This window comes from Leptodactylus fuscus, chromosome 2 (assembly GCF_031893055.1).
Source record: "Leptodactylus fuscus isolate aLepFus1 chromosome 2, aLepFus1.hap2, whole genome shotgun sequence".
Taxonomy (NCBI): Eukaryota; Metazoa; Chordata; class Amphibia; order Anura; family Leptodactylidae; genus Leptodactylus; species Leptodactylus fuscus.
The window spans coordinates 88,969,153-88,984,372 of record NC_134266.1 but is presented as its reverse complement, the minus strand read 5'-3'; the positions used below and the strand labels follow the sequence as shown (position 1 = coordinate 88,984,372).

At 42.5% G+C, this 15,220-nt stretch overlaps 1 protein-coding gene across 12 annotated transcripts in view; it reads left to right on the top strand.

Moving 5' to 3' along the window:
- PLEKHA6 (pleckstrin homology domain containing A6) overlaps positions 1 to 15,220 on the top strand; it is a 150,472-nt gene that overhangs the window by 106,628 nt on the left and 28,624 nt on the right. For 7 of the 12 annotated variants that reach the window (XM_075264114.1, XM_075264113.1, XM_075264115.1 and 4 more), the window contains 5 exons: positions 958 to 1,133; positions 2,957 to 3,373; positions 5,228 to 5,714; positions 7,548 to 7,634; positions 14,883 to 14,936. In XM_075264114.1, the coding sequence (XP_075120215.1) occupies positions 958 to 1,133; positions 2,957 to 3,373; positions 5,228 to 5,714; positions 7,548 to 7,634; positions 14,883 to 14,936 (1,221 nt within the window). The remainder of the gene's footprint in view (positions 1 to 957; positions 1,134 to 2,956; positions 3,374 to 5,227; positions 5,715 to 7,547; positions 7,635 to 14,882; positions 14,937 to 15,220) is intronic. The other 5 variants (XM_075264110.1, XM_075264120.1, XM_075264119.1 and 2 more) reach the window with 2 other exon arrangements.

The following is a 15,220-nucleotide window of genomic DNA, read 5'->3' as shown; positions in this document are numbered from 1 at the left end:
ACACTCAGGCCTGGTTCACAGCTGCATTTGGTATTCTGTTTGGGGAGTCCGCATGGGGACACCCCCGAACCGACTACCAAACGCATTGGCAAGCGGAACATGTGGACAGAAAGGTATTTCATGAACTACTTTTCTGTCCACATGACTCGTGCGGAGACCACACGAACAACACATGGACCCCATTATAGTCTATGGGGTTTGTGTGCTTTCACTGCTCACCGCTTGCAGTGCGTTCAATAGTCCGTTCGGGGGGGGGGGCCATGCGGACTTCCCGAATGGATTACCGAACGCAGATGTGAACCAGGCCTAATAGCTCAGCAATATGTGCAGGACATCCTGCGTTACATGCGTTGCTTCTCATTGCAGGGCATTCAGCTAGTATTATACTGCAGGGTAATGCTCATCCGCATGCAGGAAGGGTGTTCTAGGAATGTCTCCAACAAATTGCAACACTTTCTTGGCCTGCTTGGTTGACAGTAGATCATTTAAGGGACCAGCTAGAACATCAACTTCAGCAATCTGACAGTGGACGGGATCTACAGGCCCAACTGTAACATCTGTGAGCATATGTGCTGCAGGGTAACATACAAAATCTATACAGTATACCTACAGGCCCATCTTGTATACAGGCTAGAGGTGGCCTTGTAATTGTTCCATGTTCCAGTAGCCTTTGTAATCACTTACATATATCATCTTTATAGTGACACATAAAACTTAATTCGATTCCAACAACTCCTTCTTGGTGCGTTATATTTTTTTTTTTGGCAATGAGTATATATAAAGTACAGGAACAATAAAACAACCTAGTAAACAAGATAAAAAATACAAGTTTGTGTGGTGGTCTAACAAATAGATGGGTTTCTTGGGATTCTGTTACTTGCTCCTGTCTTTGCATGTTTAACTGCTGCTGTGTATTCATTATTTAGTTCTTATTTGTTCTTATACTTTGTTCCACAGGTAACAGTGTGCTGGGTTGGGGATGATACTCTCCATAATGAAGCCCAAATGTCTCGACAGGCAGAACACGCTGGCATTCGCACTTATTACTTCAGTGCAGAAAGCAGAGAAGAACAGGAGGCCTGGATACGAGCAATGGGGGAGGCATCACAAGTACAGAACCCTCCCACTCCAAGGTCAGTAAATGATTTGCATCACATTTTTTTAGTTTAATATATATATATATATATATATATATATATATATATATATATATATATATACACATAATAACCTTGTACTCAAAGAAATGCTAGAGTGGTTTTATATGGAGAATGTGATCCCAAATATATTTTCATGTATGCACTTTTACAACAGCCACATTGATAATAAAAATGTGTATGTTTAGAATCTAAAAATGAAGTCATATATACTCTGGACATTAATCTTTAAAATCTACAGGCAAAATAAATCAATAGATTTTTAGAATTTGTACCTTTTTTCCTTCCTCTGGACTACTTTTCTCTCATATTCCCCCCTCTGTACTTCCTTGTGCCTGTTTGGATGGCATTGGTGATTTACAGTAGGTTCACACTAGTGTTTGGGTTTCCGTTCCTTATAATAAAAACTCTCACCACTTAAAAAGACTATAATGGGGTCTGACGGGTTTCCAACGAATATATACTGAAGTCGGCGGAAAGAAAGGTCCTGCTTGTAGGACTTATTTTAAGCGAAATGGGGATGGAGTCCCTGAACTCTAGTGTGAGCTCAGCCTAATTTGATTCCCGTTATTCTATGTTCAGTTGCAGCAGGGAAGTGTCAATATGCCCTGAAAATATATTTTGTTTGTATTGAATTTGCAGTGTATACCTCTATGTTGTTTACAATTTGAAAGGGATAACATATGCACTTTATCTATTTGATGAGAAATGTTAGAGTTAAAATCATACCAAAATTGCTGAGTACTGAGTCTTTCTCTGTGTTAGTAGCATCTGTGAGAATATGTATACACGACTAAGTATAGGGCAAAGATTGGCAAAGCAATGTAAATAGAACACTATGCTAAAAAAGCGCACTGCCACAGAAAATGTTTAGCAAAAAATATATAAAGCTTTATTTAAATACATTTTAAAACATATAAGACAGAAATAATGAATGGGGTGATACAACCAAACAGAACAATGAAGGCCCAAGATGGAATACTAATGGTTGATGATGAATAAATGACACTTACATTACATATATATAAGGATATGTAAAACATCCATAGTTTCTAAAGTGCATATATAACATACATAGTTTTTTAAAGTGCAAATATTCTGTGAAATAACATGATACCAAGTAATAAATTACCTATGGATGGACCTTCATGTAGTGAATGCGCCCCGACGTGCGTTTCGCCACTACCGTGGCTTCGTCAGGGGGAAAAAAAGATGATCATCTTTTTTTCCCCCTGACGAAGCCACGGTAGTGGCTTGCTGTTTGGTTGTATCACCCTATTCATTATTTCTGTCTTATATATGTTTTAAAATGTATTTAAATAAAGCTTTATATATTTTTTGCTAAACATTTTCTGTGGCAGTGCGCTTTTTTAGCATAGTGTTCTATCTGTGAGAATATGTCAACTCTGGACACTAACAGAAGTAAATCCGTTAAAAATCCCATTGATTTCCATGAGATTTGATCTCATGTATATTTTACCAAATCCATCACATGTCCGATTTTTATTTTTTTATTTTTAGGGGATGTAATAAAGCCGGGTGCAAGACTTTTGTGTCTGTTCAAAGTAACAGACATATGACAGACTTTAGGCGCCGGTTATTTTTTAACATTAATGTCTATGGCTAACAGATAGTACCAGAAGGTTGATGATCGTTATGATTGGCGTCCGTTTTTTTTTTTTTTTAACTAATTCTATCAGAACAGACATCCAACACATGAAATAGTACTGTGAGCGAAGATGATAAAAATAAATACCATATTTAAACCTTGACTAAAACTATATGTGCACGGTTTATAGATTGGAGAGGCAGGACTGTGAAAATATACCCCCTGTGAGAGATCGTGATCCAGAAACCAGAAGCCGTGGCGAAGGAGATGGGAGAGGTTCTGAAAAGCTAGAGAGGAGGTCGGAGTGCAGAAAGGAACCTCTGACCAAAGTGAATGGGTCAGGGACTCCTTCTGAAAGGCTAACTGACTTGGAACCTCCCAGACATTTACCAGAAGGTGAACGACCCCCACAGCCCAATGGTTGGAGTTTTGTTTCTTCTCCAGGCCGCCCAGCCAGTACTGCTTTTCCTGAGGGAAATGGGCAACGAAGAGGAAACTTGCCACGCACCCACCCAGAGAAAATTGCTCAGAGACAAAACTCCATGTCACAATTACAGCAGTGGGTTAACCTACGTAGGGCAGCAGCTCCTACAGAAGACCTGCAAAGGTAGGAAATCTGATGGCCTGCAGTAGTTTATAATAAGCAGCTACACTGAGACATTATAAAAACTTCACATTAGAACAAATAAGTGCTGTATGTGTAAAAGTATACATGGATATGTGTACATATGTATAAGGGTAATACATTTTACAAAGAAAATTTTTGAGTGAAGAAAATGATCTACATTTCTTGATGTTATTATTATTTTTAATGTATTGACCCTCTGTGTGGTTTGTATACTGCTCAAAAAAATAAAGGGAACACTCAAATAATACTTCCTAGATCTGAATGAATGACATATTTTCATTTAATACTTTGTTCTGTACAAAGTTGAATGTGATGACAACAAAATCACACAAAAATCATCAATGGAAATCAAATTTATTAACCAATGGAGACCTGGATTTGGAGTCACCCCCAAAATTAAAGTGGAAAAACACACTACAGGTTGATCCAACTTTGATGTAATGTCCTTAAAACATGTCAAAGTGAAGCTCAGTAGTGTGTTTGACCTCCACGTGCCTATATGACCTCCCTACAACACCTGGGCATGCTCCTGATGAGGTTGCAGATGGTCTCCTGAGGGATTTCCTCCAAGACCTGGACTAAATCATCTGCCAACTCCTGGACAGTATGTGGTTCAATGTGACATTGGTGGATGGAGTGAGACATGATGTCCCAGATGTGCTCAATCAGATTCAGGTATGGAGAATGGGAGGGCCAGTCCATAGCTTCAATTCCTTCATCTTGCAGGAACTGCTGACACACCCCAGCCACATGAGGTCTGGCATTGTCCTGCATTAGGAGGAACCCAGAGCCAACCCACCAGCATATGTTCTCACAAGGGATCTGAGGATCTCATCTCAGTACCTAATGGCAGTCAGGCTACCTCTGGCGAGCACATGGATGGCTGTGTGGCCCTCCAAAGAAATGCCACCCCACACCATTACTTACCCACTGCCAAACCGGTCATGCTGAAGGATGTTGAAGACAGCAGATTGCTCTCCACGGCGTCTCCAAACTCTGTCATGTCTGTTACATGTGCTCAGTGTGAACCTGCTTTCATCTGTTAAGAGCACAGGGTGCCAGTGGTGAAGTTGCCAATCCTGGTGTTCTGTGGCAAATGCCAAGCGTCCTGCAAGGTGTTGGGCTGTGAGCACAACTCTCATTTGTGGACATCGGGCCCTCATACCATCCTCATGGAGTCAGTTTGTAACCATTTGTGCAGACACATGCACATTTGTGGCCTGCTGGAGGTCATTTTACAAGGCTCTGGTAGTGCTCCTCCTATTCCTCCTTGCACAAAGACGGAGGTAGCGGTCCTGCTGCTGGATTGTTGCCCTCCTACGGCCCCCTCCACGTCTCCTGGTGTACTGGGCCTGTCTTCTGGTAGTGCCTCCAGCCTATGGACACTATGCTGACAGACACAGCAAACCTTCTTGCCACAGTTCGCATTGATGTGCCATCCTGGATGAGCTGCACTACCTGATCCACTTGAGCCTCATTTAGACTCGTTCTAAGGAAATTACATCAAAGTTGGATCAGCCTGTAGTGTGTTTTTCCACTTTAATTTTGGGGGTGACTCCAAATCCAGGCCTCCATTGGTTAATAAATTTGATTTCCATTGATGATTATTATGTGATTTTGTTGTCATAACATTCAGCTTTGTATAGAACAAAGTATTCAATGAGAATATCTCATTCATTCAGATCTAGGATGTGTTATTTGAGCGCTCCCTTTATTTTTTTGAGCAGTGTATTTCACTGAATATAAATGTAGTGAAATGTGTGATGTAGGATGCCAGATTAATAATGCTTTATGAAATGATGTCCAGTAAATAAACCTTTTATTTGCTCACAGCCCCAGCAGATACTTTCCAGGATCACACCGCATGCCTGATTGCTATCCTCAGTATGCTTCTCAGTATCCCGATGGTTATCAGTATTACACCCCTGCAGGATCACGACCAGACAGTATTTGTTCTATGTCCGCTTTCCCACAATGGGCTATGGAGGAAAAACAACAACTACTTCGCAATGGCGTACCTTATCAACCTCGGGACTGGAAGGAACCTGGTGTATATGGACGCCCAGCAGAACTGTGGGGCCCTCGCCCAGCTTTATACTATCAAGAGATGGATGCTGCTTGTGGATCACTGAGACGTCTTTCACTGCAACCTCGTTCTCGATCAGTACCAAGATCTCCTAGTCAGGGGGCTTACAGTACTCGACCAAGAGTCTACTCTCCTGTGCGGTCCCCTAGTGCACGGTTTGAGAGCATGTCACGGGATGAAAGCTTTGCAGAACCAGCAGCATATACCATGAGGCGTTCAATTAGTTCTCCTAAGGTAAGGTGTGTTAGGTATAGTGTGTAAGTACGGCAAGCTTGTGGCTACTGTTTGTATGTGCACAGTGTTTAACATCAATGCCCAAAACATTTTATATGTAGATAAATATTGAGAATCATATTTTGAGTCAGCTAAGAATGCCGAGTGATTTCAGCTCAGAAGTCTCAGGAACTATAAATGCAGCTCTGGACTAAACTGTAATTCTAGACGACCATACGATAAGTAAGGCAATATATTTACAATATGACTACACTTCTGTGTGGACTGAGTCTATATGTATGCAAAAATGGGCATGCACTTAAAATAAAAGGCATCAAATATTATTTTATAAATAAAAGAAAACATTTTACATGGTCTTTATTTTGAGATTTTGACTTGCACTCTGCTTTAGTTGCTACATTTCCAGAAGGTTTGTAATGAGAAGGGGCACTGTCACCGTATTTCCAGACAGATATCCAGGTTCTTATTGGGATCTGGTGACAGATATCTGGGTTCATAGTAACTGGTCTGCTGCCTTCCATTCAAGCACAACAGGAGGGGAAAATAAACAACAGAAAGCCACTCACTTAGGCTGGGACCCAGGTAGCGTAAATGCCACAGTTTTGCCATGGCGGAAACCTGAAAAGTGGATGGGAATCTGGCTTATCTCATCCACACATTGCAGAAAAATATTCGCAATGGACATGCTGCCAAAACTGTTGCGTCTTTGTAACTCGGAGCACACTGGTTTTGTCAATCGCAGCTGGCGTTTTCCATACAGGTATAATAGAAGCAGAAAGTCTTTAGAGGAAAACTCTGTGAAAATTGCTGCGATCTGATTCCGCCATTTGGACTGTATGGTGAGGCGTTTTTAGGTGGAGGAATTTGAGTCAGTTTCCTGACCAAATTCCTGACCAAAAAAACTCTGTGTGACCGCAGCCTCACCCTGTGTTCTCTGCAGGATTTTTTTGTGTCAGGATCATGCAGAAAATATATTGATATAGGTATACTGATATTGATACTGATATATTTGGTGTTTAATTATATTATTCGCTTCTAGATTTTCTATTCCTGTAATATAGCCACACACTGGATATTTTTATTGGCTGCTTTATGATTGCTCTGTGAGGTTTGTCATTGTGAAAGACAATGCCACAAGTAAAAGCAATAAATACCCGCTTTGTTCTATGAGTTGGGCTTTTATTGCCAAAGTCACGATGCAATCCATTTTCCTGTGCCACATGCTGCACCCCTGTTGTCATAGGTTGTCCTTTCTGACAGGCTTGGTCTACTCGGGACGAACAAGCTGCAGAATCTCCATCAGGGAAGCTCTTCACTGAGTCTCTCTCAAAAGCCACCAAGGCAAAAACTGCCCACAATTTGGTGTTTGTTGTAGCGGCCTACGACAGTAATTGACATGTTACAGGATTTAGACGTAGCCTGTGGATAAGATATGTTTTTCATAGACTTACAGGTTATCCACCAGTAAGTTTGTGACAGCTATTGCACTGCTACCCTTGCCGTAAGTCATTTGTACACTGTCTTCACTGATAGATGCCGTTCATATTGCAGGAAAAATGTGCAAACCCACCAAAAACTAGATTTATATTGTCTTTATTGTAGGCATACAACTATGAGCACAGCAGCACATAGATTGGAAGATTTATATAGAATATATGCCAGACATACACCACAGATATGTGGTGAGATCACCTGATGGCATACATGAGTGCTTTCTACATAAGGCTTCCAGGAGGCATGCAACCTTGTGGAACAGAGCTGCAGCAAACATTACCGTCTGTAGAAGCGGCACTCTATGGCTCTCTTCCTAAACTTCTCTATATCTTTTCTCAGTATGACTATTTGGGTGACCGTCGACCAGTGCCTGCTGGAATGTATTCTTACAGCTACCCATCATCCCCTCCACTTCATGACAAAATGGTAAGCCTTTACATAAGGAATTAAGGTGGAGACCATTTAGTTGTTTGGATTTAAGTGTACATTGTCATGGAATAGGACACCTTGTCCCTTCTTGTCATTTCCTATGTATTTGTCTTGTCCTTGTTCAGTTTCTCTGTTCTATCAGCGTGTCCGGTTTTATATGTTATCCCTTGATCTATCCTTTGTTTATTTTACATCCATATATAACCACAAAATATAATAACTTTATGTTGTCTTTACAACTCTTTTGTACAGCATCTATGTAACATTACTTTTATTGTTGAACATATGTACAGTATAAGATCAGCTGTTGGCTACAAAAGGTTTGCTTAGGGCTATTGTATGGGTTGGAGGGTGTGTGTGTTTGTGTGTGTGTGTGTGTTTGTGTGTGTGTGTGTGTGTGTGTGTGTGTGCGTGTGTGCGTGTCAGACAATCACCCAGATTTACAAATAGTTAGACAGGGCTTACTTAGATAGAGAATCTGAAGATATGCCAGATTGACAGTGGCTGATGCTGGATGTTAAAGGGAGTCTGTCAGCAGGAAAATCAGTATCAGACTACTGACAGTACTTTGTAGGTCGGCTTCTACACATTCCAAAGATGCCTTACTTATTCTGCATTGCAGCTCCATTTTCATGACTATAAGCGTTTTATTCTTATGCTAATTAGCTGAAAAAGGGCTTTAGGGGCATGTCCTCTCCTGCCAGGGCTTCAGCCCCTAGCTGCTATCCAGCTCCGCCGCCCATTGCTTCTTAGAAAAACATTCTACTTTCCAAAAAGTGCACTAGAACAAGTTTTCCTTTTTTCATCTAGGAGAACTTATTTTCATAATTTTTTTTAGTTTTCATGCACTTTAATCAATTTAAGCAGTTTTATGTTCACTTTCTATTCTTTAAAGATAACACAGCATTTTTCGTTGCTTTCTTATTGTATATAAAGCACTGCCCTCTAGCGTGGCATTTGTAACAATAAAATTTGATCTGAGTGTGAAACGGTGCCCATTGAACTCCTACAACAGTGGTAGGCAATCTTCTTTGTACGATGTGATGATTTAAATTAAAAAAATCAAAGATGATGAACTTGGAGCACGGCACAATAATTTTAAGGCTGACAACCCCTCTACTAAAGTTATATACCACAAACTATAACACAGAAGTGCGCCCAAGAGATGCTTCTGAGCTAATGTGTTTACTGCTATTTACCTGGAAGCACCTGAACTTTCTCATTAGAAGCAATAAAAGTACATGTGCAGCCCTCAATTATAGGTAAATGTGTGCATCCAGGAGCCCCGTGTGGCAGCACCCTTATAAAACATACAAACTTGCTTTTGGTGTCGTATGAAAAAAAGGGATTCACTAATTTCATTTCACACTAAGGTTATTTCGAGAGATATCATTGGTTCAAAACACAGGTAGGATTAGGATACTTATATCACACCAAAAGCAAGTTTTTATGTTTTATAGAGTCCAACATATAATTGTTTGAAGTGACTGTCACGGAACAAAGGTATACGTCTTCCTCCGGATGGTCTTTTGAATCAACACGGACGCAAGAGGTCGGGAGACAACAGCAATTTATTGTAATCCACAAAGTTAGTAGCCGGTGGCGGTCACATCAACCGTAATAACAATAAGTCCACAGAAGTCACAATCCAATGATAACTTTGGTTCCTTGGTCCTGTAACTAAGTCCTGGCTCTCTGCAGAGCTGTGCACAGGCCGGCTAACACATACTAACTGCTAGCTACATCTATATACTAAACTGTTACTTCCTATATCTGGGGGTGGGAAGGGCTGAGTCACAGATCCTTCCCCCCTCACCTATGCCAAGGAGAGCAGACTCCCTGTCTCTTTTGAACAATGCACAGTCCAACATCTTCTTGGAGACACTGATCAGATTATCTCCACCCATTGTCCTCACTGGTCCTCACTAGTTAGAGGGATTTGCATACAATGTGCTAACACACTAGACCCTAATCAGCCAACTACACACTGATGTTTACAACAGGTTAGAGAATACATTCCACATGAAATATATATTACACATTGCCTATTGCCGGACTCTAACCATCCCGTGACAACCCCTCCCCCTCTCAAAACATGTGCATGACACAATTGGCCTACACAGGTAAATTGGGGAATGCACATCAGTCTCTATAGCTCATATTTCCTCCTGCCGGGATAACCCATCTGTGTTCTGGTGTTGGTTCCCTCGGCGGTGCTGAATGGTAAAGTTGTAGGGTTGAAGGGCTGGCATCTGGCAGAAAATCCGGTGGATCCATGTTGGCGTCTCTCTGAGCTTGGCTTCGGGTCACTGCTCCCACAAAGTGGCACTGTAGATTTCCAACATCGTTGCCTAACAGAACATCAGCCGGCAGCCCGCTCATCACACCAATTGTGCATCGTTTTGGTCCATAACCATAGTCAAGTTCCACGGTAGCTTTAGGAATACGTCTCCGAGTACCCTCTGCCAACTCGATAGAAATGCCAGGGCCCTCCTCTAGGGCCTCGGGTCGCACAACTCGGGGGTCCGCTACCGTTAGGAAAGCTCCCGAGTCCCGGAATCCAACAACTGTTCGGCCATCCAGTAGGACCTCCTGCAAGTGCTTCCGCTGAAGGTTTGCAGGATGTGTGGCAGAAGGCTGAATCCCATAGACCCCTGGAGGTGGAACAGATGGGTCATTCATGGAGTCATCTGGACATGGGGCCAAACTTTCTGTCCTAGGGGTGGTTCCCAGGTAGTGAATAGGCCGAGATGCCACGGTGGCCCGTGCCCCCATGTTAACAGGGCAACTAGCTTGCAAATGTCCAGGCCGCCCGCAACCAAAACATCTGCGCTCTAGCATTCTTCCAGTAGGTCGTTGTCTAGGGACAGGGTTGTTCATAGCTGGAGGCCGATGGGCTGGGGCAAGGGTAGAGGGGAAATTGTAATCCTGAGGCCGGGCACGAAAGGTGGGTGGCTGGCTGAAGGGTGTCTGGCGGACTGTGGTAGTTTTCCGCTCCTCTGCAAACAACCTCTTCCACTGCGGCTTGATGGTCAGGCCCTCATCTGCAAGAGAAGCAGCTTGCTCAACTGTGGCTGGGTTCCGTTCCAGCACCCACTCACGGATCTCAGCGGGGCACTGGGAAAAGAACTGTTCCTTAAGTATGACTTGGAGGATCTTATCGACTGTGACAGCCTCCTCTCCTTCTAGCCAGCGCTTGCATGCTTGCTTCAACTTGTGGGCGAACATGTGGAAGGAGCTTCCCCCATTGTAAGACAAAGAGCGGAACTGAACTCGGTAGGACTCTGGAGTGACTGCATAATACTTCTGCACCGCTCTTTTAATGGCCTCATAGTCCCGCTGATCACTAGGGTCCATGGCTCTGAGAGCTTCCGCAGCCCCATCTCGTAGGTGCCCCACCAGATACCGGACCCAATCCTTCTCTGGGACTTCCATCAGGTGGCACTGGTGTTCGAAGTCCTGAAAATATCCATCAACATCCCCAGCCGCTTCCTCAAAGGTCTTGAAGTGTTTATGGGAGACATATGGTGGTTCTCTCACTGTTGGGCTGGGGGTCGACGTTTGATTATAATTCCGCGCAGTTATCTCAGCCATTCGCATTTCATGCGCCATTCTTTCCTTTTCATGCGCCATTCTCTGTTCCTCCTTCTCCGTTTCCTGAGCCCTCTGTAACGCTCTACTCCTTTGCTCTGCAGTTGCTCTTAGCCCCAGCACTGCCAATTCCTCCTCATACAAAACAACCCATCTGCTCTTTTGGGTCTGTACCTGCCACTCCCGTATCTCTACTGTCTCCTGGGGGCAGCCCTCCTCATGGTCGCTTTGCAGGGTCATCTCCTCCAGTGCCTCGATCAGTTGCTCTTTCGTTCTTCCCTGGTAACTCAGGTTTAGTTCCCGGGCCCTTACTTGTAGACTTGCCATAGTCCAGTTCCTGTATTCTGAGGTTGTGGCTCCATTAATCGCTGAGCTGCTGTAGTCCATCTCGCTGTCCGCTGTTGATCCCACCGCTGCCAACCAGTTGTCACGGAACAAAGGTATACGTCTTCCTCCGGATGGTCTTTTGAATCAACACGGACGCAAGAGGTCGGGAGACAACAGCAATTTATTGTAATCCACAAAGTTAGTAGCCGGTGGCGGTCACATCAACCGTAATAACAATAAGTCCACAGAAGTCACAATCCAATGATAACTTTGGTTCCTTGGTCCTGTAACTAAGTCCTGGCTCTCTGCAGAGCTGTGCACAGGCCGGCTAACACATACTAACTGCTAGCTACATCTATATACTAAACTGTTACTTCCTATATCTGGGGGTGGGAAGGGCTGAGTCACAGATCCTTCCCCCCTCACCTATGCCAAGGAGAGCAGACTCCCTGTCTCTTTTGAACAATGCACAGTCCAACATCTTCTTGGAGACACTGATCAGATTATCTCCACCCATTGTCCTCACTGGTCCTCACTAGTTAGAGGGATTTGCATACAATGTGCTAACACACTAGACCCTAATCAGCCAACTACACACTGATGTTTACAACAGGTTAGAGAATACATTCCACATGAAATATATATTACACATTGCCTATTGCCGGACTCTAACCATCCCGTGACAGTGACCCTCCCCTATCTTCATTTTTTCTACATGTTACACAGCCCCCATACTCCATACACAGTAACATTCAGTGAGAGGCAGAAACAGCTCTCAATAAAGAAACAAGGGAAATAGTAAAAAATGCAGGATTTCACAGAAATTCACATATTCCAAAATTTGTAACTAAAGTATATTACAAAATGTATTTATGACACAAATACTTCCGGAAAATTAATAGTTGTCCAAAAGTTTAGTTACGCTTTAAATATTGATACCTATGTTTAGAATAGATCATCAGTACCAGATAAGATATATATATATATTTTTTAAAAAAAGATCTGCTAGTGCTATTAATGGGTTAATAAATTCACCCATATACCTTTTTCAGTGTTTTGAGTGTTTTCTAGGTGTCTCTGGGAGCTCCTGGTATCTTCTACATTTGTTTACTTAGTTTAGCTTCCTTCTATGTAATTTCTGACTGCCGGCATGCATTATTGTTCCCGCGCTGCTCTGTGCTCTGCAGCAACAATCCACCTCTACTGCGCATGCGTGGGAGCTGCGCAGTAGAGGTGGATTATCGACAGCAGAGCAGCACTGGGTCAAGCACCAGCAGTCAGAGAAGAAGGAGGAGCCATCCTGCATAGCTCCATTGAAAGCAATGTGTTTTTATAACAATAAAATGCAGTACATGCACACAATGTGGTATATGAGCTACAGAGGAGCTAATATAATAGCAATGGGACATATTAACTTTTTCTTCCCACACTAGACTAACCAAGTGTGCTGTACTATGTCACAATTACAGGTACTATAATTCAATAGCATCCTGTAATGTAGAAAAAGAGATCTTCACAATTGAATAAATTGGTCTCCATGCCCCCATATACAATATTCTGCGGGAATATACTACTAAAAGGCTGCAGGCTCATATGTCAATGCAAATCCCCATGCCTGATGTCCTATGGGTATAGGAACCTACATTAGCTATTCCCTATCAGCATAGAGTGCTCTTAACATGTTTCACCCCTCCCACAGTGTGGGGGATGCACATGTGAAGAATAAAGGGGTTAGGGGGCCACACGGTGGCTCAGTGGTTAGCACTGCAGCCTTGCAGCGCTGGAGTCCTGGTGTTCAAATCCCACCAAGGGCAAAAAAACCATCTGCAAGGAGTTTGTATGTTCTCCCCGTGTTTGCATGGATTTCCATCCCGTATTCCAAAAAGACATACTGATAGGGAAAAATGTACATTGTGATCTCCATGTGGGGCTCACAATCTACATAAAAAAAAAAAAAAGAATAAAGGGGTTGTCCCTTTCCCAGAGCTTTGAGGTTGGGTGCCAGAACTACAAGCCTATGGCTGTTACTCAGAATTTTGTTGGTAACCTCATTATTCATATAGAATATGTACTGTCCATGTTTATAACCAATAAGTTCTAAATTGTTCATAAAGGTTCTTCATGGCTCATATAGAACCTTTGGTGGTAGAATGTAGTCTACTTAAATTTTCTAAAAGATTTTATATAAGTCTTGAAAAAGGTGCTTGTACCTGACTCATAGGACTTAAACATTAGATCTGTGACATCGTGCAAAGTTGCAAAATTAATAATCTTATGAATGGTGACAACAATGGTTAATTTTTCAATAAATCACTCTGCATCTTCATGATCTCCCTGAAGCTGCAGAGTTATAAAACACCCTTGCAGAGGTAAATGCTGATCCGCCAGACCATCAACAATAATTTTAAGTCATCGTCCTTTTAACTTATCACCAATTCTCATAATAGGACATAAATGTCTGATCATTGGGGATCACACTGCTTGTTCTCCAACCTATACCATCCAGAGAGGGAACAACCCCCCCCCTTCTCATGATCGTAAGGGTCTCATCGCGTAACCCTGCTGATCAGACACTTATCACCTGTGTCAGTTTTTCTCAGGTCCTTGGCATAATCATGGTTCTAGTGTCCACTGGACAATTCCTTGTCAATCCTAGTATTATTATGCAGGATATGTTGAACATATGGTTATGTTAATAACGCTAGGCTCACACTAACATCGTGAGGGACCACAATGTCGACCACTAAAACTGCTATCATGAGGTCTGCGGGTGTCCACCATTTTCAGACAGAAATCAGTGGAGAAAAAAGTCTCCAGGCAGGACTTTTCTATCCCCGATTTTTGATGATTTCTGTGATGTTAACTCTAAACACAGACGTGAACCCAGCTTAAGGGAGAGAGACATTTGTACAGTTCTCATATTCTCCTGGGCATGCATTATAAATTAAAAATAGTTCGGTATTTTGTATATCAAAAAAATTCAGAATGTGTCATTAATTCTTTTTATCGTTCGTGTATTATGTGTTCTTGGATCTACCGTCATCAGTGTTTAATGGGCTCTTTACATGTTGCATGCAATGTGTCACATGTTGTGTAATACTATGTGTCATGAAGTGTGATGGGAGTATGGAATGCCACAGATGCTGCATGGCATGTTATCTTCCCTTTCCCTGCTTTAGCGCTTTTTGCACTTATCTTTGCTGCTTTGCCTAGTAGCACTTTATTAATAAGTAAATGTAGGGTTGGAGGCTCCCAGCCCAGCTTTTGCTCTGCTTTGCCCTTTTAACCCTGTGTTTGTCTCCTGCCGCTGCCTCCCCTTCCCCACAGGATGAAATGTTAGATCTTCAGTTACAAAGGCACCTTGATTTTTTGGATCAGCAGGTAGGAAGCCACAGAGCTATGTCCATTCCTCCCTACAGTGTGTGGGTGTCACTGTGACACAGTGTCTGACCATTCTTCCCTCTGTTTCTTATTGTATTGTGTGTGTTACGGTAGACCTTGTACAATGTCACCCTGCTTGAAAGCATTTGTATATTGTATATGGAGACTTATGAATTGTCAGTGGAACCAAGCAAATATGAATGAAAATAATGAAGCAAAAGAAATAATTTACAGAAAGCTGCCTGATAATAATACATGAAGCTTTAGTCTTTAGACAAATGTAA